We start from the raw sequence: 21,283 nt of genomic DNA on the forward strand, positions 1-21,283 counted from the left end.
CAAGAGCGGGGTCTAGGCTGCAAGGGGTCAGGAGGCTGCTCCCCCCCATGCTCCCCGGCTCCCGGCGGCGCCGCGCCCGGCCCGGCTCAGCCTGCCGCTTCGCCCCTGACAGCTCGGGGTGGAAGGGAGCTGCGCCTCCTCCTCGTCCCGCCCCGCAGCGACCCAGCCGCCTCTCCGGCCTCCTCCGATCTGCACTGTGAGCGGCGGGAGGATGGGGTGCTGCTCCCGGGGCGGCGGGGGCTGCGCCCGGGGAGAGGCGGGGGGGGGGGGGGGGGGCGGTGCGGGCACCGGGCGGAGGGGCGGCCGCGGGCGCCCGGGCCTGGCAGCCCGGCTGCAAGTTTCCACCCGCGCGCGGTTGTGCAACAGCCGCGGAGCCCGAGCCGCGGGCGCCGCGGAAAACAAGCCGAGCCCATAAACACAGCCACGTGGCCCCGCGCCGGGGGCCGGGCTAAGGCGGGCGGCTCTTCCGGCAACAAAGCCGCAGCCAGCCCGCGGCCCGGATAAATAGCGCGGCCGGGACCGCGCGCCGCAGTCCGCCAGCCCCGCGACCCTCCCCGGCTGCAGCGCCCCGCGCCCTCCGCCCGCGCCGCACCCCGCTCCGCTCCGCACCCGACACCCGCCGCCGCGACCCCGGTCCCTGCAGCCCGGTCCCCGCGGGGATCCCCGCACCCCGAGCGCCCAGATCCGCCCAGGCGACGCGAACCCGAGGCCGCGGGCCGGTGCGACCCCGGGCTGCCGCGCGGGGCCATGCCGTTCCTCGGGCAGGACTGGCGGTCCCCCGGGCAGAGCTGGGTGAAGACGGCCGACGGCTGGAAGCGCTTCCTGGACGAGAAGAGCGGCGGCTTCGTGAGCGACCTCAGCAGGTGAGCGGATGTGCCGCCACCGCCTCCTCCCAGCCCCGCGACACGGCCCCCCGGCTGGTTTCGGGGGACACGCGGGCGGGGGAGTGGGAGGGGGTGCATGGGGGTCAGGCAGGCTTGGAATAGGGTGAGGAGGAGGAGACCCCGGCCCGGAGATGGGAGGGGGGTGTCTGGTGTGTGCAGAGGCCGTGAGAGCACGGGATCCCGGGATGGGATGTTCCTTGCGGTTCAAGGTCAGCGTCTGCAAGCGGGCATCTCTTACAGGACCCTGTGCATGGGAGGGCGAACGCAGATACGGTCCACACACACTCAAATGTAAGCACACAACTGGAGGGGTGCCCTGCCTTAAGGACAGCGGAGTGGCGCAGTTTGCAAGTGTGGGGGCGCGGGCGAGTGGGACACGCTCTCCCTCTCCCCCCCCCCCGCCCCCGTGCACCCCGGGGGGCTGGGGTGGCGGGGCTCCCGGAGCCCCAGCGCGGTGGGTGCATCAGGTGACGGCATTGGATGAGGGTTCCGGCCCGAGCGCCGCCAGGCTCTTCCCACGCAGAGGCGACCAGAGAGGGCTGGTGGGCGGATGAGTAACCAGGAAGGGGCGGCCAGATGGCCCCGGGGGCGCCGGCTTGCAGGGCAGGCGGGTGGTCAGGAGTGGGGGCTGCAGAGCTGAGCAGGAGGAGGGGGGAGGAAGGTGAAATCCACAAGTCTCCTGCTGCTGAGACGACCAGCCATTTGCACCTGTTTCCGCCGTGGCGCTGTGGGTTGCTGTTCTTTGCACAGGGTGTGCACCCCTGTGCCAGAGGTGCTTGCCAAATGCAGAAAGCCCGCCTGGCTCAGCTGAGCGCCTCGAGGTCAGCCCTGTCTGGTGGGAAATGCGAGGCCCGCTGAACCGGGAGTTCTGCGTGGCTAACAGCACAGAAGCACTGACTGAGGTCTGGTTCTTAGCCGTTGACTCTCAGATCCCTGGCATTTGGCCCAGGCGAGGAGAGCAATGAAAGTGGGTCGGGGGGAGGGGGGGGGGTCGGGGGGGGGGGTCTCTGCAGCCTGGTCACCTTTGGGTGCCTTATCCCCCCCACTCTGGTTAAAACCCCTGCCCTCCCTCCTTGACTTGACCTCAATGGGCAGTTTTGTAAGGGTCAGGTTCCCACTTACAGAAACCCGTGGTTGTTTGGCTGGCCTCTTGACACTTCATTTTAAGAAAACTACCAAGAAAATAACAGGTGATTTTGACAGCTTGGCCTCCAGAGCTCCCCATCTGCATGTGATTTGTAAAGCATCACACTCTTTGTCTCCCAATGGGGGAAAACAAAAAACAAACAGTATTTGATATTGAAGGCCTGTCTGGAAGAGAAAAGACATATTGACCTCTATGTTGAAGATGCCTGTGGGCAGATCCTAGACAGGTTGGGGAGCATTGCACAGAAACTTTATTTATATAAAATCAGATATTTACTTTCAGAAAAACACTGTGGCCCTAGCTGGTTTGGCTCAGTGGATAGAGCCTCGGCCTGTGGACTGAAGGGTCCCGGATTCGATTCCGGTCAAGGGCACATGCCCTAGTTGCCAGTTCCATCCCCAGTAGGGGGCGCGCAGGAGGCAGCTGATCAATGATTCTCTCTCATCATTGATGTTTCTGTCTCTCTCCCTCTCCCTCTCTGAAGTCAATAAAAATATTTTTTTAAAAGAGAGAGGGAGGGAGGGGGAGAGAGAGAGAGAGAGAGAGAGAGAGAGAGAGAGAGAGAGAGAAACACAAAGATCACCTGTTCTCACCAGACTGTGTCTTTTGGGAACTCCGGTTACCAATTATGCCTAAATTATTCTGTCCTGCAGAGAAGATTCCTTCCTTCTTCCTCATGCCTCAGAATGATGACCTAATATTTGGTACTTTATTTCTGCATAACAGTCCAGATTCTTTCTAGAGAGCCATGTCTCAGTGACTCACCCAATTGGTGGGAAGCAGACCACTGGGTTCAGCAGGAGAGGGTTCAGAATAGAGCCTCTGGTTCATAGAAACGCTCCCTCTGTCCCTGCTCCAGGAGATGAGGTGGCATCACTGCCTTTCCCAGTAAGCAGGGTGCCTCTCTCTCCATCACATGGGAGACCTGAAGATGGTTCTAGCTTAGCACAAACTTACACCCAGACGGAGGGCCCTTCCCGAGTCTCCTTTCCTTCCTCCCACTCCACTCCCTCTGAGCCCCAGCTGGCCCTCGCTGCACCATCACAACCGGTGATCCATACAGCGACTGCCTATGGCTCTGGGCTGAGTCAGAGGGCAGGAATCCCTCTCGGTAGCTCCTAGCAAAGCAGCTGGCTGTTTGTTTGTGGAGCCCTGTACTTTTCCCCCCAGCGACTGTAAACAATCCCTTCCTTGCTTAGCATGAGAAGTCTGCCAACTTCTGAAAAGAGGCTGGCCTTCTGAGACCCGAGTTTAACGTCTCAAATATCCTCACTGTTTTTTCGGTCTTCGTGATGTTTCCCTGTGATGTCAGGTTTGGGCTGAGCGCCCGCCTCCCCAGGTGAGGGAGGCTGAATGCCTCTCCTGTTAGGAGGGAACAAAAGGCAGTCCCTTTCAGAAAGGAAAGGGGAGGTGGGGGGGAGGGGGCATTGTAGCACAGAGGACTACAGAGACGGGGTAACTTCTCTTATTCTGGGGCCCATTCAGCGGCCTGCCCCAACAAGACGGGGGTGAGGTGTGCCCTGGGAGTGTTCCTGCCTGGGGCTAGTGTTTAGTCCTCGGCCCAGTGCACCTTCCCTGGGCTCCGCTGGCCATGCTCTCTGTGACCCGAGGCTCTGGCCTCCTCCAGCCGCAGAAGGTCACAAGACCCACTGCTGCCAAGTGCCCTGAAATGAGATCACGGAGGATTTCAGATAGGCCTGACGCAGGGCCCCTTCTCAAAAAGCTGAAACCACGCAAGACAGAGGAGGAATGACAAGTGTTACATTTGGTGAGACAGCCCTAGCCGGTTTGGTTCAGTGGATAGAGCGTCGGGCCACAGACTGAAGGGTCCCGGGTTCTATTCCAGTCAAGGGCATGTACTATGGTCGCAGGCTCATCCCCGGCCCCGGTCAGGGCGAGTGCGGAAGGCAACCAATGTGTCTCTGTCACACCGATGTTTCTCTGTCTCTCCCCCTCTCTCTAAAAAATCAACGTAAAAATATCCGCGGGTGAGGATTAAGTATCAATATATAAATCATAAAACCTCAAAACAAAACAAAAATTTTGGTGGGACACATTTAAAATTCAAGAAAAGAGCTCAGATTGAGTTGGGTGATCCAAAGAAGTGCTGGTAGAGGCACCTGAGACAGCCATTCTCACCAACAACCCCCCTCCCTACCCCGCACTGCCCCCCAGGTGAGCAGTCTCAGTGGAGCCGCATCCGCCCTCTCCAGGCCTCCAGGCCTGCAGGTGAAAAGTTCAACGTTGCTTTCCAGTATAGCTGAGGCTGAACCAGGAAGCAGGAAGTGTACCATGGTGCCCTGGATGAGTAGGGCATAAAGAAGAGAAAAATAATAGTTGAGATTTTATGAGTGTTTACTGTGAGCAAGGCTCTGTTCTGAGAGCTTTATACACTAAGCAGGTGGTGGGTTTTTTTTTACCATGCAATCCCTGTACTCACCATATACATTGGACAGTTTGGGTATGTAACACGGCAAATGAGCATAGAAATCTCATTGGCCTTCCTCTACCACTGAGCCCGTCAGAGCAGCCAGCGCTTTCTTAAATGGCCTGTGGTTGCAAACAAAGAGAAATAAGGCTTTTACTTTTCTGCCCCTCCCTTTATCTCTGCTGCCAAAACAATCTTACTTTGAAATCTTCCCACCTTTTCTGAACTTGTCTTCAAGTATCTTGGAATGTGTGATGATGTCATAGGGCTGAGAGAGGCCTTCTCTCTTATTCCAGGCCTGTGCCTGTACAAATCAGCAATAGTGAGAAGTGACTACAAAACAGCAACTGACAGGCTGTGATTGAAGCAGGCAACCTCCTTCAATGGTTTGGCTTTTAAATAAATAAATAAATAAATAAATAAATAAATAAATAAATAAATAAATAAATGTAATGGGTTCCAGAATGGTGGTGGCTATTCTTGTTAAGTAAATAAATAAATGATTCTGTTGTAATTTCCCATTGGCTTTGCATATCCTTGAAATGGACATAATTGAACTCTCAAAATAGTCTCTGAGTATATTATTGCTTAAAAGAAAACATATAAGCAGGCAGCATACATAAACCCCATAAGCATACTTTCTAGACCTTCCTGAGGGGGGTCCCAGCACCTAATACCCAAGAGAAAAGGACACAGCGTCCGCTTTGGTTCAAGCTTCTCCACATTCTGCAGTGAGAGCATCATCAATTATGTCAGAGTCTTCTGAAATGAGCCTTGGGAATGAATCACTCGGGCTTAGCGCAGGTTATTGTCGTTTCCTTGAGGAAAGCAAGGGCTTGCATTTTTTTTTTTTTTTTCAGGAATGTTTTCAACGAGAAGAGAATAAGGTGAAATATAAATATTTAAAACTTCCGAGGAAAGGTCCCAGTCTACGGCCCGGGCTCTGAAACGTTTCTGCTCTACCTTCCATGTGTGATTCAGAATAGCACAGCTTTGGTTTACATGTGGGATTTAAGCCCCAGGGTTTTCTCTGTGGTGCTTGTGTGTGTGTGTGTGTGTGTGTGTGTGTGTGTGTGTGTGTGCGCGCACGCGCACTTCCTTTAAAAAGAAGCACACAGAGCGGCCTGCCTGCTTTCTAAAGCTGTTCTCGGCCTTGGTACATCGTGGATCAGTCAGATGACTTTCCATTTTCCCCTTCTCCTCAACCTTGATTGGAATTCGTGAGTTAGCTCTAAGGACTCAGAGTTCTGCCCTCCCTTTGTTCTGCCCCTCTCCTGCTGCAAGTGGACAAACACACACTCATGGTGACACAAAGCTGGCCCAAAGCACTCGCCCTCGGCTTCGGGAGAAAGTACCTCCGAGCGAGGACATTCCTGCAGCAATCTCTCTGAAACCTAAAAACACCCAGACTCTCAGAATGAGAAGGAGAAGGCTAAAGATATTAGGAAGCTCAGTACATGGTATTAGCAGGGCCTTGCAAGGGAAGATTAACAAACGATTGGTTATCCATCAAGCTTATCCCAATGAGACTAGACACACTGAGTATATTGTTGGAATTGTCACGTGCAAGCATTTTAGCAAGTTACTCATTGTACTCATTGAAGTGCTGTTTGAGAGACCATTGTAGCAACAGGGTACTGGGACTTGCTTTAAACCCTCTTTTCTACCATTTACACAACGTCCACAGATTGGAGAAAATACAGATGTGTCTGATTTGACTCAATCGGTGTTTGTCCAAAAAAAAAAAAAAAAGATATAAATCAAATCACGTTTTAAATTTAGCAGAAGAATTCAGGGAATTGTAAAGGACTCTTAATATATTGGTGGTATCATTTTTTTTAAATATTTTATTTTTTTATAGAGAGGAAGAGAGAGGGATAGAGAGTTAGAAACGTCGATGAGAAAGAATCATCGATCAGCTGCCTCTTGCACACCCCCTACTGGGGATGTGCCCGCAACCAAGGTATGTGCCCTTGACCGGAATCGAACCTGGGACCCTTCAGTCCACAGGCTAACGCTCTATCCACTGAGCCAAACTGGTTTCGGCAAGTGGTGGTGTCGTTTTTTTTTAACACCTAATTTATGTTTTACTCCTTGGCATTCTAAAACCCAGCTTGCATATACCTACATACCCCAGGGGGGTTGGAGAGCTGGGAACTACCCTCCCATTCTACCTCAGCATTTCTCCTGCTTCCCTTCTGTGGAAACGCTGCAGAGATTGGCCTTGAAGGGACATTGTTTCGCAGGTCAGCACTCGGTCCAGCCCTCCCGAGTGGTGGCTCAGCCTCGGAGAGAACGATCCACGTGGCCCAGGCTGACCCTGCGATTCCTCCGGTGACCTGGGGGTTGGGCAGTTCTGTCTGTTCAGCCCTTAGAATGTGTGAGCTGTGAACTCCGCTTGTTTCCTTTAGGATCCAAGGTCCTCACCTCGCAAGCTGACGCCGGGGATTAGTCCATTACATGAAACTAAACAGCTAGCTCCGTTCACAGATCATCGCCTAGAAATGGAGTCGGCCTTAGTGCATCGTGGATCAGTCAGATGACTTTCCATTTTCCCCTTCTCCTCAACCTTGATTGGAATTCTTGAGTTAGCTTTCAGGACTCAGAGTTCTGCCCTCCCTTTGTTCTGCCCCTCTCCTGCTGCAAGTGGACAAACACACACTCGTGGGTGACACAAAGCTGGCCCAAAACACTCACCCTCGGCTTCGGGAGAAAGTACCTCCGAGTGAGGACATTTCTGCAGGATTTTTGTAAATGTGATCACGTGTTACAGGCTTACAGAGGCCTGGCTGGTTTAAAGCAGCTTGGGTGCCCTTTCAACGGGAGAATTGTGTGGCAGGTGAATTTTGTCTTTTTGAAAAGCAGCTTGGGGCGGGTGCTTTTGCAAAATGAGGGCATTGTGCGTTACAGGGATACCGGGAGGTTCCCCTCTCCCGCTCCCTCCATTCATCCTTTCTGCTTAAAGTAATATTGTGCTCCCTGTGCGGAGGGTGCAGGGCTGTGAGTCCAATACAATGGCAGGCACTGTAGGGAATTCAAAAGCAGCAGAAGCCCCCATCCCTGCCTTCCACTGAGCCGTGACACTATCTGATCCTGAAAGAGAGATGTCTGTGCCGGGGTAAGCCTCTTTGGAGGGGGTTTTGTTGTTGTGTTTGAGAGGCGTGTTTTATCACCAGTAAGCTACTTAGGGAAAACAGCTCGTGTTAAAGTAAAGCTGTTAGAGCACTTCCTCTCTTGTCTTGTTTTTCCTAGCTACTGCAACAAGGAAGTCTACAACAAGGAGAATCTTTTCAACAGCCTCAACTATGACGTGGCGGCCAAGAAGAGAAAGAAGGACATGCTGAACTGCAAAACCAAAACTCAGTGTAAGCGCTCCGCTGGGGCCTGAGAACCCTGTCTGGAGATGTCACGGTTGGCGTGGGGAGGGCGAAGGGAATCTAGCAGTTCGTGTGAGACATCGCCTCGATGTTTACTGTGTCATCGACGGAGGATACTGGGACCTTCGCACTCAGAAACCTGGCTGTGCCTTTACGAGCGAGATTGATGTGCTCTTTATAGCCTTGTTTATAAAGCCCGTTGCTAGCTGAGGTGTTTTGTGTGTTTTTTTTCTGCTTGTCACTTAATATTTGACATAGTTAACTTAGTTATGATACAGCGATACAGTCAGCTGAATCAATTCCAGCGCAGGCTGTTGTTTTGAACTGTTCTGATGCTCCGAAAATGGATTTGTTTCTCCCTCTTTCCTTGTGTAAATATTAGTAACTCTTCTGGATGCTGTACGTGAGTATCAAAGGAGAGCAGAAAGTTCTGTTCATAAGCAGGAATGACAGGTCTTTAGTTTAATCCACCTGCACCGCAGGGTTCCCTTGTGTTATCTGCTTTATTTCTACTTCTTATGACCTTGCACAAGTTGTAGGCTTGGCATATAAAACGAACTTGTACTTGGGTGTTAGATTTTTTTTTTTTTTTTTTTTTTAATTTGGAACTATGAGACATTGAATTTAAGTATCAAAGATTTGGAGTGCTTCAGACAAAGTAAATTGTAACTCTGGTATCTAAACACTACAGAAATAGGGCATTTGCAGCCTCTTAGGTTATCGGTAGAGTTTTTGTATTTTATTTATTATTTATTTATTTATTTTTGTTGAAACTTTTTACACTTTGGGATAAATGAAAAAGAAACAAGTTTAGCCGAAACCGGTTTGGCTCAGTGGATAGAGCGTCGACCTGCTGACCGAAAGGTCCCGGGTTCGATTCTGGTCAAGGGCACGTACCTTGGTTGAGGGCACATCCCCAGTGTGGGGTGTGCAAGAGGCAGCTGGTCGATGTTTCTCTCTCATCGACGTTTCTAACTCTCTATCCCTCTCAATTCTCTGTGTAGGATCAATAAAATATATTAAAAAAGAAAAAAAATAAACATTAAAAAAAGAAAAAGAAACAAGCTTAAAATCTTGGGCACGTTCAAACTGAGTATGTTTTCTTGTTGTCTCTGTAGATTTTCACCAAGAAAAATGGATCTATGTTCACAAAGGAAGTACTAAAGAGGTGAGCATCATCTGTTATTAAAGAGGACGCTTAGCTTTACACCTTTCCCTTCCCCGGCGGAGGGGGGAAATGGAGCAGCAATGTTATTTCAAATCATGGCTGTCTTCTGGGGGGTGGGTGATGGCGAGGAGCAGCCCACTGAGCAGCCGGCCATGAGAATCTAGAGCTCCAGAGAGAGAGAAGCAAAAGCCACTAGTCCGCCCCGCCCCCATCACTCAGTAAGATAACATATGTAAAAATATGTATAAAGATGCCCACCTCAAATTTATTATTATGAAGCTCAGGCCTTTCTGCCTCAAGACAGTGCCTCCTTTTTGTTCTAAGATCTCTTTAGATTCCAACTCAGTTATGTTTTAGCCCTGGGAGAGCTAATCACTGAATAGAGAAGACTGATTTTTGCCTGATCCATGAGAGGCACCCAGCTGGATGTCGAAGGAAACAAGACTATAGTTGACACGCTTGCATGACACTTTACATAAGCTTTGGGCATACTTTCTCTGCACAGGCATCATGTGCTCAGACAACTAGGATACAGGCAGTAGGAGCGGGTGACAGGCTTTCTGTCAGTGGAGAACATCTGGTTCCCTCTGTGATAGAGACCCCGAAGGGTCAGGGATGTACCCAGATACCCAGATCCCCAGCCCTGAGCTGGGACTGTGAGTCAGGGCTCTCTACTCCCAGTTCCTTATGGGTTCATAGTCAAAGATCAAAACTTCTTTTTTAATAATAATAATAATAATAATAATAATAATAATATGTTTTCATTGATTTTAGAGAGAGAGGGAGGAAGAGGGATAGAGAGATCAAAAACTGATGAAAGAGAGACATCGACCGGCTGCTTCCTGTCACTCCCCCTTACTGGGGATTGAGCGCATAGCCTGGCATGCGCCCTGATGGAGAATGGAACCATGACTTCCTGGTTCACGGGTCAGTGCTCAACCACTGAGCCACACCTGCTGGGCCAAAACTGTTTGCTTCTTCATGGAGCCTTAAAAACCCTTCTGGCCAAAACCGGTTTGGCTCAGTGGTAGAGCATCGGCCTTCGGACTAAAGGGTCCCAGGTTTGATTCCGGTCAGGGGCATGTGCGTTGGTTGCAGGCACATCCCCGGTGGGGGGTGTGCAAGAGGCAACTGGTCGATGTTTCTCTCTCATCGACATTTCTAGCTCTCTCTCTCTCTTCCTCTCTGTAAAAAATCAATAAAATATATATATTTTTAAAAACCCTTCTGATGGTCAGAGAAGTACTGAGAGAAGTGCCGACGATGCGAGGCAAGGTAGCGGGCAGAGCTGGCAGGTAGGTCTGCCCCTCTCAGGAGTGTGTTACCGTGAAGCACCTGCCACCACCTCACACATCACACACCAGCTCCTCGCCTCTCCCTGGTGGGCAGCCACGTTTGAATTTCCCCGGCTTCTCCGTGCAGGGCACAAGGGCCCAAATGGTTCAAGTCACGAAGAGGGGTGTTCACCTGTGAGTCACTGACCGGAGCAGCTGCCAGCTCCACTACCCCCATATCTGTGGCTCTCGGGGGGTTCCCAGGAAAGGCATGTCATGGCACAAGAAGGAAGGAAATGGTCGTGGTTACCTAGGACAGGCACCAAGTGTATTCCGTCCGCTCTGGGTGGATTGTTCCGGAATAACCTCCGCATCCCTCTTCTCACGTCCAGCGCCACGGTTATTGCACGTTGGGGGAAGCTTTCAACAGGCTGGACTTCTCCACCGCCATCCTGGACTCCAGGAGATTTAACTACGTCGTCCGGGTAAGTCCCGGGACCCCGAAGGCTGACCCAGCCTCTCTCTCAAGTGGAATTGCCTTTTCGGGTTGTCTACAAGGAGTTCCCCCCAAGGACGTAACTCGTTAAGACCCTGAGAACTTGGAGGAAAGCAGACATGGACCCCTCAACGTCCCCCTTCCCGACGTACTTCAAGGTTGTCTGTGGGTTGTTGGGGTGTCCCTGAGAGTGGCCCCAACAGAGGACAGGGGACAGATGGGATGCCAGGATGCTCAGTGAGCCACTCCCGGCCCCCGTGGGTAAAAGGGAGCGGGTTGCAGCTAGCCACAGAGCACCTTGGCTGGTTTCAGAAACCTTCTGCACCTCTGCCTGCTCCCACTGTCCACGTCCCTGTCCCACTGCGGCTGCCGCAGGTGAGCCCAAGGCTTTCTGGGTTCCCACCACAACCCTGGGTGAGGTCAGAGCACCTCAGGGCTTTCTTCCCACGACTCCCTCTCACCTCCACCCTCATATGAGAGCAGGAGTCAGGCCTGTGTTTACCCGAAACCACCTGCGGGGGTCAGTTGCTTTTCCTTAGTTTTTAATGAGCTGTCTCGAAATGCCAACGATGATGATAGAAAAGCAAGTACTAGTGAGTCTAACCTCGACCTCCAAGTCAGGGCTCTTCTTCATTGGTTTATGATTGTGTGTTTTTGTCGGTGGTGCCGCCCCGGAGGGAGCAGCTGTTTGGGTTTTAGGCTCTGGAGTAGGAGGGAGCGTGGGCGTGGGTAGGTTTGGTTTTTATTTTCTTCTCCCCGGGGTTGTTGTGCTCCTTCGTGCCATGTCACTGAGTCAGATGATCGCGAAGGCTCGGCCAGCGCGGTGACATTCAGGCCCCCTGGAGGCCCGGCTCGTTCACCTGTCATCTGGGCAGATGCAGGGCTGTCGGCCCAGCTGACCTGATGAAAACCAGGAAGTCCTGGTTCCATCGGGCCCAATCTCAGGGACACCCTAAGGGGCCACGTGAGCAGATCTGTCCACTCTTCAGCTGAGCCCTTATGCCAATCCAAAGGTGTTGGAAATAGGAGCCCATCTCGATAACGTTCGTGTCACTCGGTGTGACTCTGTCACTTCAGGGAGGTCACGGCGGCCTGCAGCCCGGAGCAGGCTGGCTGGAGACAGGCCAGGAAGGTCTGGACACTGTTGCTAAGAATATGAATAGTTTCCATCCCCTCAGTGTTGGAGCCAGATCTGATGTCTTCATTACAGACTGGTCAGCAACGTGGCCGGTTTTCAGACGGTTCTCCTTCCCACCTGTTATTCCTTTCGCAAGAAATAGAATTACAGAAAGGAGCCAGGATCGCAACAGGGAAACTCTGTTTCATGCAATCGTGCATTGTCCTCCTTTATCCTTTCAATAATCCTACGGCGTGCAGGTGCTTTTATGACCTCTGTTTTAACAAAGGGAGGTGTAGCCCAGCAGGCGTGGCTCAGTGGCTGAGCATGGACCTATGAACCAGGAGGTCACAGTGCAATTTGTGGTCAGGGCACATGCCCAGGTTTCGGGCTCGATCCCCAGGGTGGGGTGTGCAGGAGGCAGCCAATCCATGAGTCTCTGTCATCCTTGATGTTTTCATCTCTTTCTCTCACCTCCTTCCCTCTCAGAAATTAATAAAAATATATTTTAAAAAATAAACAAATGGAGGTGTAGCAAGATAAAACGAGTTTTCTAAGGTCATGAAGTTATATAAGTACAAAAGGAGGATCTGAAACCAGCGCAGTCCACAGTAAGTTTTATGCAAGCGGAGGACTGTCAGTAAAATGGCCCGGGGTCAGAGGATTGAAAGCTCCTACCACCTTCACTGTTTCAGCCTCTCTCTAGACTCAGTTTCCCCCTCCGTAAGAGGGACTCAGAATAACCTCAGCTGCACAGGGTGGCTGTGAAACTCAGTAACGCATTATATATGGAAATGCTCTGCAGGCCAGAAACTTTTATGCAAAGTCAGCTGCTGATATTCATTGTTAAGTTGATAAAAAATGTTTTTTCTGCTTTAAAAATAATAGTTAACTAGGAGATCTTGCAGTTGACTAGGACTCAGCAGGAAGAACCTGTGTCTGATAGTGTCTAATTGCAAACTGTCTCATGAGCACTTTCTCCTAAATAATTTTGAAGTTAGAGAGACTGCCCAATACGTTCAGCGTTGTTAGGTTCCGAAATAGTGGAAAAATATTACTGTTTTGGAAAGAACAATCTTTTTTTCCCCTTCCCTGTCAGAGCCCTCTGTAATTTGAGAAATAATATGTTATTTTTATGAAGAGCTTAAAACAATTTAATGACAGGCACTGCGTTTTGAGGCTTTCTTCTGGGGAACTCAATACACATCTCATACATTCTTCTTATCCTTAAACCAACTTTGCAAAGTGGCTTGCCAGTACCTTCTCCCCACTTACTACTTCGACCTAATGGTTTCTTGATGCTGCAGCAATTTCTTAGTTCCAGTAAGAAGCTGAACCAACTTTGAAGGCCTTTAAAAAAAATGGTTTTATTCTCTTTAAAGGCAAAGTCCATTTCTTAAACACGATGTGTTCCTGCTGGCTGTCATCTCCAGAAAAAGAGACGCAGAGGGAAGCAAAGAGATGGCCAGCGCTGCTATCTCAGAATGTTAGCATTTTTATCAGTCAGCACCGGAATTTGTGGAAATTTTGGAACCAAACATTTTGAATACAAATTGCAGAGGTTTTATATTTTTTAATATTATAGAAATGGCATTTGTACCCGAACTGACTTCAAGCGACACCTGTTGACATTATCCCCTTCCCCGCACACACCCAATGGCTTGAATGCTATTTTGACTGTGAGTTTTAAAGATGACTTGAAGTCTTTAGAAGCAGCAACTTACTCATTTATGAATGGTCACTTTATAAAAAAATGGTTTACACCATGCCTCAAGACCAACACATTTTGGAAATTCCCCTTGTGTGGGGCGTGACTGGAGAGGATCCCAGGAGCTGGGCTGGTGGTGGGGCTCAAACTGGGGTAACCACAGGAGGGAAGTGCTGACTGACTCACCAGGACCCAGAGAAAGTGAGGACCCAGTGAACTGGGCGGGGCTCAGAGACCACACACTGCTTGTGGCTCCATGAGGTGAGCCTGCTGTGACCGTGGCCCCGACCCTGGCTGCGTGTTATAATCACCTGCGAAGCTGGTCTACAGAAGGCCACCTCATGCTATGAAAATGCATCCACCAAGTGATCCCAGGGTGTTTTCAAGTTTGCAGACCAGCTCAGGAACTCCTTGGGGGCCCCAATGGTATATTTTTCACACTAGGTTTTTAAATAGATAGTGAAGCGGAAACCGGTTTGGCTCAGTGGATAGAGCGTCAGCCTGCGGACTGAAGGGTCCCAGGTTCGATTCCAGTCAAGGGCATGTACTTTGGTTGTGGGCACATCCCCAATGGGAGGTGTGCAGGAGGCAGTTGATTGATGTTTCTCTCTCATCGATGTTTCTAGCTCTCTGTCCCTCTCTCTTCCTCTCTGTAAAAAAAAAAAAAAATAAAAAAAATCAATAAAATACATTTGTAAATAAATAGATAAATAGACAGTGAGGCAGGCACATAGGATGCTTTATTGCCAGGATGGCCTTTGACCTGGTCCTCCCGGCTCTCTCTATGGAAAGAGAGTGTGGCCACGTCGATGGTCACCACAGATGCCATGTGCAGACCAGGAAGGTCCTGGAGAGCCCTGCCTCCCAGTGTCCTGACGGGATGAACTAAGCCCCATAGCTAGCGGGTCAGGAAGGACAAGCGAACGCTGTCCACTCCCTCAGTCCCTCTGCAGCAGAGAATCACAACCTACACCCGTACTTGTTCCTGCTTTGTCCCTGCATCACCACCCCAGGTCCATTTGGATATTTCCAGCAACTTATGCATTCCTACCCCCTCCTAAAAGCCTCTTCCAAAAACATGTTTTAGTTTAAGTCGACTGGCGGTTTGGCAAACACAGGCTGAAACAGGGCACCATGACTCAGATGCAAACCCAATGCCTTTCATTAAGGCTGTGCTGTTGCCAAGCCCCTGGTGGGGCATGATGTGCAGGGGCAGCCAGCCCCTCTGCCACCGTGACCTTGGATTTAGTGCTGCACACACTCGGTGGCCGGCCTCCCCGGGAGGGGGGGTGGCCTCTGCCTCTTGGATCTTAAAACTGATGGTATCTTTTTCCGTTGCGACTGAGAAGCTGGGATGAAGGGATGAAGGGAAGGGGTCAACAGGGTCAAGATCAAAGAGCCATGAGCCCATTTAAAAACTGCTCACAGAAACGGTAGGGAATCGTGAGGACCCGCTGCAGGGCACCATCCGTGAGGGCACAGGGCTGTCCGGCCGTGAATGCCCATCAGACTGCTAGCGATTTCCCAGGACAACGTCTGCCTCTCTTGGAACTCTTGGCCGCCTCGGTCGGAGTAAGCGTTGAGATGAGCAGAACCTGCTGTGTCTGGGAGCCCACAGAGGTGGGGACACTCACCGGCAGGAGGATGTGACCACAGAAGTGAGGAAGCGTGTGGAGAAGTGGGGGCTGCCTGAAGAAGTGAGGGTGCCCACACAACCACAGGGTCACTGCAGGAGTAGGAGGGTTCCCACAGAAGTGGGGGCACCCAAAGAAAGAGGGGGAGGCTGACAGACGAGATGGCGGTACCTTTGACCATGGACTCTTAAGAGTAAATAAGTAATGGAAACATGTGCTGTCAATGTACGTACACTCATGAATTCAGCTTTCAAATCACATACCTTTAGACAGTGCTGGTCGTGTATTTGCCGTTGTGCTGCTGTGAGGATTAAACTGACTACAAATAAGTAAAAGGCATTTAAACAGTGCCTGGTGCATTCAACAGTATCCGTGGTTGCTTTTTCTATTATCTTTAGGGTCCTAATTACAGGCATCAGAAAACTCTCAAAAGTGGAAATTAAAGATGAAATAAAATATACAGATTGATTTTTAAAAATTCTTTCCCATCCTACTTTGGAGACTGCTGGACCAAAGGTGTGCCCGTTTTTTATATGACATTTTTCTTGAGGACTCAGCATCTAAACACATCCCACCACAGGTCCAGAAATACATTTTAGACTAAAAGTACCTAGGTTTCTAGGCTACTCCAGATGCTCAATACAGGGGTTATACTACAGCAGGCAGGTGAGCAGAGTTTTAAGTGCCGGTTCAGCACTTTTCTCCCACTCATGGCGGGAGGCCCCTGAGAGCATTTGTTCTGAGTTGCTGTGATTGAGGGTAGGACAGAGGGTTATTTTACGCATCTGTGACCCAGGACCCGAAGGCCCCTGGAGTCCACTAAAGAAAGAGCTCTCCACTGGCCAGACTTTAGCAGCAACCTCCTGCTAGGTCCCCCTACCTAGCTAATAGTTTGGGGCGAATGCTTTCAACTCCCTAACCTGTATTAAACCCATAACCATAACCCTAGCATTGCCATAGCCATTTGAGAATCATGTAAGGCCTGGCCCCTGCTTGTCAGGAGCTTCTGGGCCTCTCTGGGGAACAAGGTACTGACGTGGCACGTTGAGTCTGGTTCTGTTTGGAGCGTGGAGGGGGGAGCACTGGAGACAGCATCGCGGAAGAGGTAGAACCTGAGTGTCTCCTTCCTTGAAGGATGGCCAGGTGCAGAGGAAGGTGGGAGGCTTTGCAAGGACAAATGTCCCGAGGAGAAACCTGAGATGGGAAAGGACGGAAGAGGAAGGGAGTGATAGTGGGCCAGGGGCTGAGGGCCACGTGACATCCAACCTCATAGCATCAGAGTGTAGAGGTGGGGGCGCTGGAAGAGAAGGGGAGTCCAACTTAAGCAGGGACATGGAGTCAAGCAGAGCTGTTCAGACTGATGCAACAGAAAGCAGGATGCCACTGCAAGTTCAAAAATATCTGGACGATGGAAGGCAGAGACGAGTTTCTCTCGGCGGAGAAGACAATTAATCCGTGTAAACTTGGCCCTCCTTCTTAGGATCTCCACGCCCTCAGTTAGAGAGATGTTTCACTTGCAAATAATATTTACCCAGGCTTGACATGCCTGCAGATTATTAATGTAGCCGAAAAGTTTCCCTCTTCCAGCTTGTCAGTGTTCAAGCTCAAAGTCAGGACAAACCTTTCCAGGTTTTTAACTTGTTTTAAATTTTATTTATCCATTAAGTAAAGTACAGAGCACTCGGTGCAGGCAGAGGCAGTGCCTGATGTAACCAGGAGTTTATTGCAAGAAACATTATCTTCCTGTGGGCAGCCGGCATGGGCACTGGGCATGTGAGAAATGGCAGGGGCTTTCTGGAAGCTACTTTTCTACCTTGGATAATCCTGTGGCGTGTTTTCCAATCAGACTTAGGATTCAAAGCGCAGAGCACACCGTCATAGGAGATGAAGGGACTTGGGGATAAATTATGTTCTTAACAGTCTATGCAAAATGGACTGTCCTCGGGCAATAGCCTGGTGGTTAAGCTTGGTGTGGTTTTGTTTCAAACTAACAGGCAGCTGCTATTTTTTTATTGATGCTTCTGAAGCCCCAGTTCTTTAGTGTCCCTCTAGAGCTCAGCTCCTTGCCCTGCTAGAAAGGACCTGTGATATGGGGCATCAGTCTGGGACCAGACCTCCATATGGATACCCGCCTGACAAGTCAGACCATCTGCCGTTGACATTGATTATGTCACTTGACCATCGTGAGGAGCCACCTCCTCTAGAACAGGAGGAATTCGGGCATACTGTTTCCCAGGTCCCTTCCAGCTATAACACTCCTTGATTCTAATCTAATGTATCAACAAATGAATATTGGGTGTGCCAGGTTGGGGTAGAGGGATAAACAAAACAATCCATGCTGCCTTGAGATTCAGATCCCAACTAAACAATTAGTAAGTAAGTAAACAAGATCATGCCAGATAGGTATAAGAAGGAACAATGACGAACAATGAAACCATAGTAAGACAAAGATGGCTCCTGGGAGGTTTCCATAGAGGATGGTTGGGGAAGGCGGCTCTGGGCAGGTGACATTTGGACTGAGACCTGGGAGATGGGATGGAGCCAGCACGTGAAGACGGGCAAGGACGAAGGCTGGGAGGTGGGAATGAGCCTGTTCGGGGAACCTGTGGCAGGCTGTGTGGCCGGAGCGGAACCAACTGGAGAAGCAAAAAGAGGCTGGAGAAGGAGCAAGAACCAGTTCAGGCCAAGACCAGTTTGGCTCAGTGGATAGAGCGTCGTCCTGCAGACTGAGGGGTCCCGGGTTCGATTCCGGTCAAGGGCATGTATCTTGGTTGTGGGTGCATCCCCAGTAGGGGGCGTGCAGGAGGAAGCTGATCGATGTTTCTCTCTCATTGATATTTCTAACTCTCTGTCCCTCTCTCTTCCTCTCTGTAAAAAAAAAAAAAAAAAAAATCAATAAAATATATTAAAAAAAGAAGAAGAAAAGAAAGAAAGAAAAAGAAAAGAACCAGTTCAGGGAGGACCTTGCCATTCATGGGAAGGAGATTGGATTTTTTTTTTTTTTTTTTTTAATGCAAAGGGAAGCCCTTTGAGGGTGTCAAGCAGAGAAGTGACATGAGCTGATTTACTGGTTAAAGATAAATTGAAGGGAAGAGAAGAGAGGAACCTGCTTTTTGTGTGGGTAAAGTGAGGTAGGAGGGAAATCTCTTTTCTGCCCATTTATCTTCAACGTGTGGGTGATACCCACTCTGAGATTCGCCAGATGCTGTTGCTTGCAACTAGTTTTTTTTTCTCCTACGTGTCCAAACGAGCATGAGCCAAAGCACAGAGGCAGGATGTGGTTTCGGTATGCGGTGACCACCCTCCCTTCCTCCGGTGGCCCAGAACCATCCCCGGTACTGCACAGCTAGTCGCTGCAATCATGCTACATGCCACACAACCCACACGGTGGTGACACCATGGAATTCAGGAGGAGCCGAGAACCGTCCTCCTCCTCCCCCTCCGCCCTCCTGCCTCTCCTTAAACACGGCCACAAATTCCCGGCACCTGGGCTAAAGTCTGCCCAGCAGAAACCAACAGCCTCTTCCAAACAAGACCTTCTCCTCCACTCTCCTTTTCTCTGTGGCAAAGAATCCAATTGGCTAAGCCATCTTGGTAAATCAATGGCCAAATACAATTCTCCTCTCCTAGGCACACAGCTCCCTTGACAGAGAGATTAATAAATCCTGTCCTCTTGACCACGAATTTCACACAGTACTAACCTACTTGTTGGTTCTGGGTCCATTTTTCACGTGAAAAAATGGGTCTAAAATATATACCCAAGGCTAATAAAGGTGTTATTAACACTTTCTGGGTACTATTTCCCCCTTAATGTTAAAAGCTGATTACCTGTCACAAGGTCATATTGATATAAAATTCCCAGATTCTGTTTCCCAGAACATAACCATACATGGCATTGCTACTGATTTTAAAGTTTAGATGCAAATTTGATTGGCCTTGAGAAACTGAAGTTTTTAAGCTATCAAAATACATGTCTCTGTTATATATATCTGGGCTCAAGTGCTGGCTCCGTCATTTATTACTGCTGGTACGTCTTAAGTGAGCTGCATAACTTCTCTGAGCTGCGGTAGCCTCTGTTGTCAAATGGAGAACCCATCCATTGAAGCTTAAAGGAGATCACACATGTAGAGTGCTCAGCACAGTTACTGTCATGTAATAAACATCCTTTACTATTATTGGCTACATAAGACTTCATGGGTGGTGCACCTATGTAAGTCATAAAATGTATCAACATTAACTTTTAGTAACAGAGAGGGAGATATCAAATGTATCACATACAAAATAAAAAATGACATAAAGGAATATTAAAATTTTGAAAGCATTTAAGCCGTTGGTTGACAATACATAAAATTGAAATAGAGGAGTTCTAAAAGTCTTTAAGCCAACAATAATTTTACCTAGTAATATTCTCTGTATTATAATAATAATTTATTGAGTATATTCTTGGTACCAGGCACTATTATAAGTGCTTTATGAATACATTTTATCTTCACAATAGCTCTGAGATAGGAAATAGTATTATGCATGTTTTGCAGATGGGGAAACTGAGGCAGGCAGTTTGTCTCTGCAGCCCTCACTCTTGGACTCCATGATATAAACGGCAGAAGTTGGCAAACTAGCACACAAGGGCCAAATGTGGTCCCCCACCTGTTTTTGTAAATAAAGTTTTATTGGAACACAGCCACACCTGCTCATTTACATATTGCCCACAGCTGCTTTCTATGCAACTGCTGAGCTGAGTCGTTGCAATAAAGACCATATGGCCCAGAAAGACTATAATATTTACTATCCAGCCCTTTACAGAAAAAGTTTGCTAATCCTGACATCAACTTTAAACTTCACTAAAAGATTGGGGTTTGGAAGGGGAAGAAATAATAACTTATAATACTAATACTGTCTTATATTTCGTATACAGTGCGGGTTTTTTTTACAAATTCATCTCATTTAATTCTCATAACAACCCTGTGATGTAAGTAGTCCTTCTAGTTCCATTTTAGAAATGAAGAAACGGGTTCTGAGAGGTTAAATGACTTGAATCATAGACTCAACAGTAAACTCCATTAGTGTAAGGATCATGCGTCTGTATCCGCATGTCCACATCACCTACCCAACACCAGGATAGAGTTGCCACTCAAAAAGCACTTGCTAAACGGATGACAGATGGAAAGGTCGTCCAGCTAGAGAATCTAGGTCTCCTCCTGACCCCACAGCTGCCCTGGAGCTAAAAAGGGCTTTCCATTAAGATAGGATGGAACAGCCGAAACCGGTTTGGCTCAGTGGTAGAGCGTCAGCCTGCGGTCTGAAAGGTCCCAGATTCGATTCCGGTCAAGGGCATGTACGTTGGTTGTGGGCACATCCCCGTTTGGGGGTGTGCAAGAGGCAGCTGGTCGATGTTTCTCTCTCTTCGATGTTTCTAGCTCTCTATCTCTCTCCCTTTCTCTGTAAAAAAAATCAATAAAATATATTATTAAAAAAAAAAAAAGTAGGATGGAACACAGGGTAGAGAACATGTCATTCTGCTGTCGATGGACAGATTTTGGCTGCTCTGTTCCTTCTCCTCCTGAGAGATCAGATCAGCCAGACCAAAGGGTTTTTTCTTTTCCCTCAGATGCACAGTCATAGCTCTGAGATCATTCTTGCCCTTGTGATTGGCACATTTTTAGACAAAACTAAAAGTGACACCCTCATGAGATGGGAGTCACATGGACTCGGTTTGGGATGGCTTCCAGACCGAGCTCTGCCCGCCCTCCTCCCACCCCCTTGACCCACCTCCCACCCCCTCACCCCAGTGAGTCACACAGCCGACTGCCCTTCCAAGAACGCCCAGGGCTTTGTTTTCTTTCATCGTGCTCTGTGTGGGTCATGTGAGCCCCCGGGGTATTAATAGACCATCGCCTGGCCTTCTGAATCTTGTTGTTGGGCCGGGAGACAAATGGAGGTTTGGCCAGGCTCTCTGTGCCATTTTTCACTCCTCTCCTGCCTGTCACGTGCTGGTTGGTGACAGAGCTGAGCCAGACAGGCAGAGGGCATCCGGGGTGGCCACTGCCCAT

At 49.5% G+C, this 21,283-nt stretch overlaps 1 protein-coding gene across 1 annotated transcript in view; it reads left to right on the plus strand.

Annotated features, from left to right (window-relative positions):
* The first annotated feature begins 326 nt into the window (after positions 1–326).
* FBXO32 (F-box protein 32) overlaps positions 327–21,283 on the plus strand; it is a 39,506-nt gene continuing 18,549 nt past the window's right edge. Inside the window, exons 1-4 of the mRNA XM_084864869.1 lie at positions 327–863; positions 7,712–7,824; positions 8,955–9,004; positions 10,671–10,763. Of these exons, the coding sequence (XP_084720995.1) occupies positions 748–863; positions 7,712–7,824; positions 8,955–9,004; positions 10,671–10,763 (372 nt within the window). The 5' untranslated portion in view covers positions 327–747. The remainder of the gene's footprint in view (positions 864–7,711; positions 7,825–8,954; positions 9,005–10,670; positions 10,764–21,283) is intronic.

This window comes from Pipistrellus hanaki, assembly GCF_964339955.1.
Source record: "Pipistrellus hanaki genome assembly, chromosome: 17".
In the NCBI taxonomy this organism is placed as follows: Eukaryota; Metazoa; Chordata; class Mammalia; order Chiroptera; family Vespertilionidae; genus Pipistrellus; species Pipistrellus hanaki.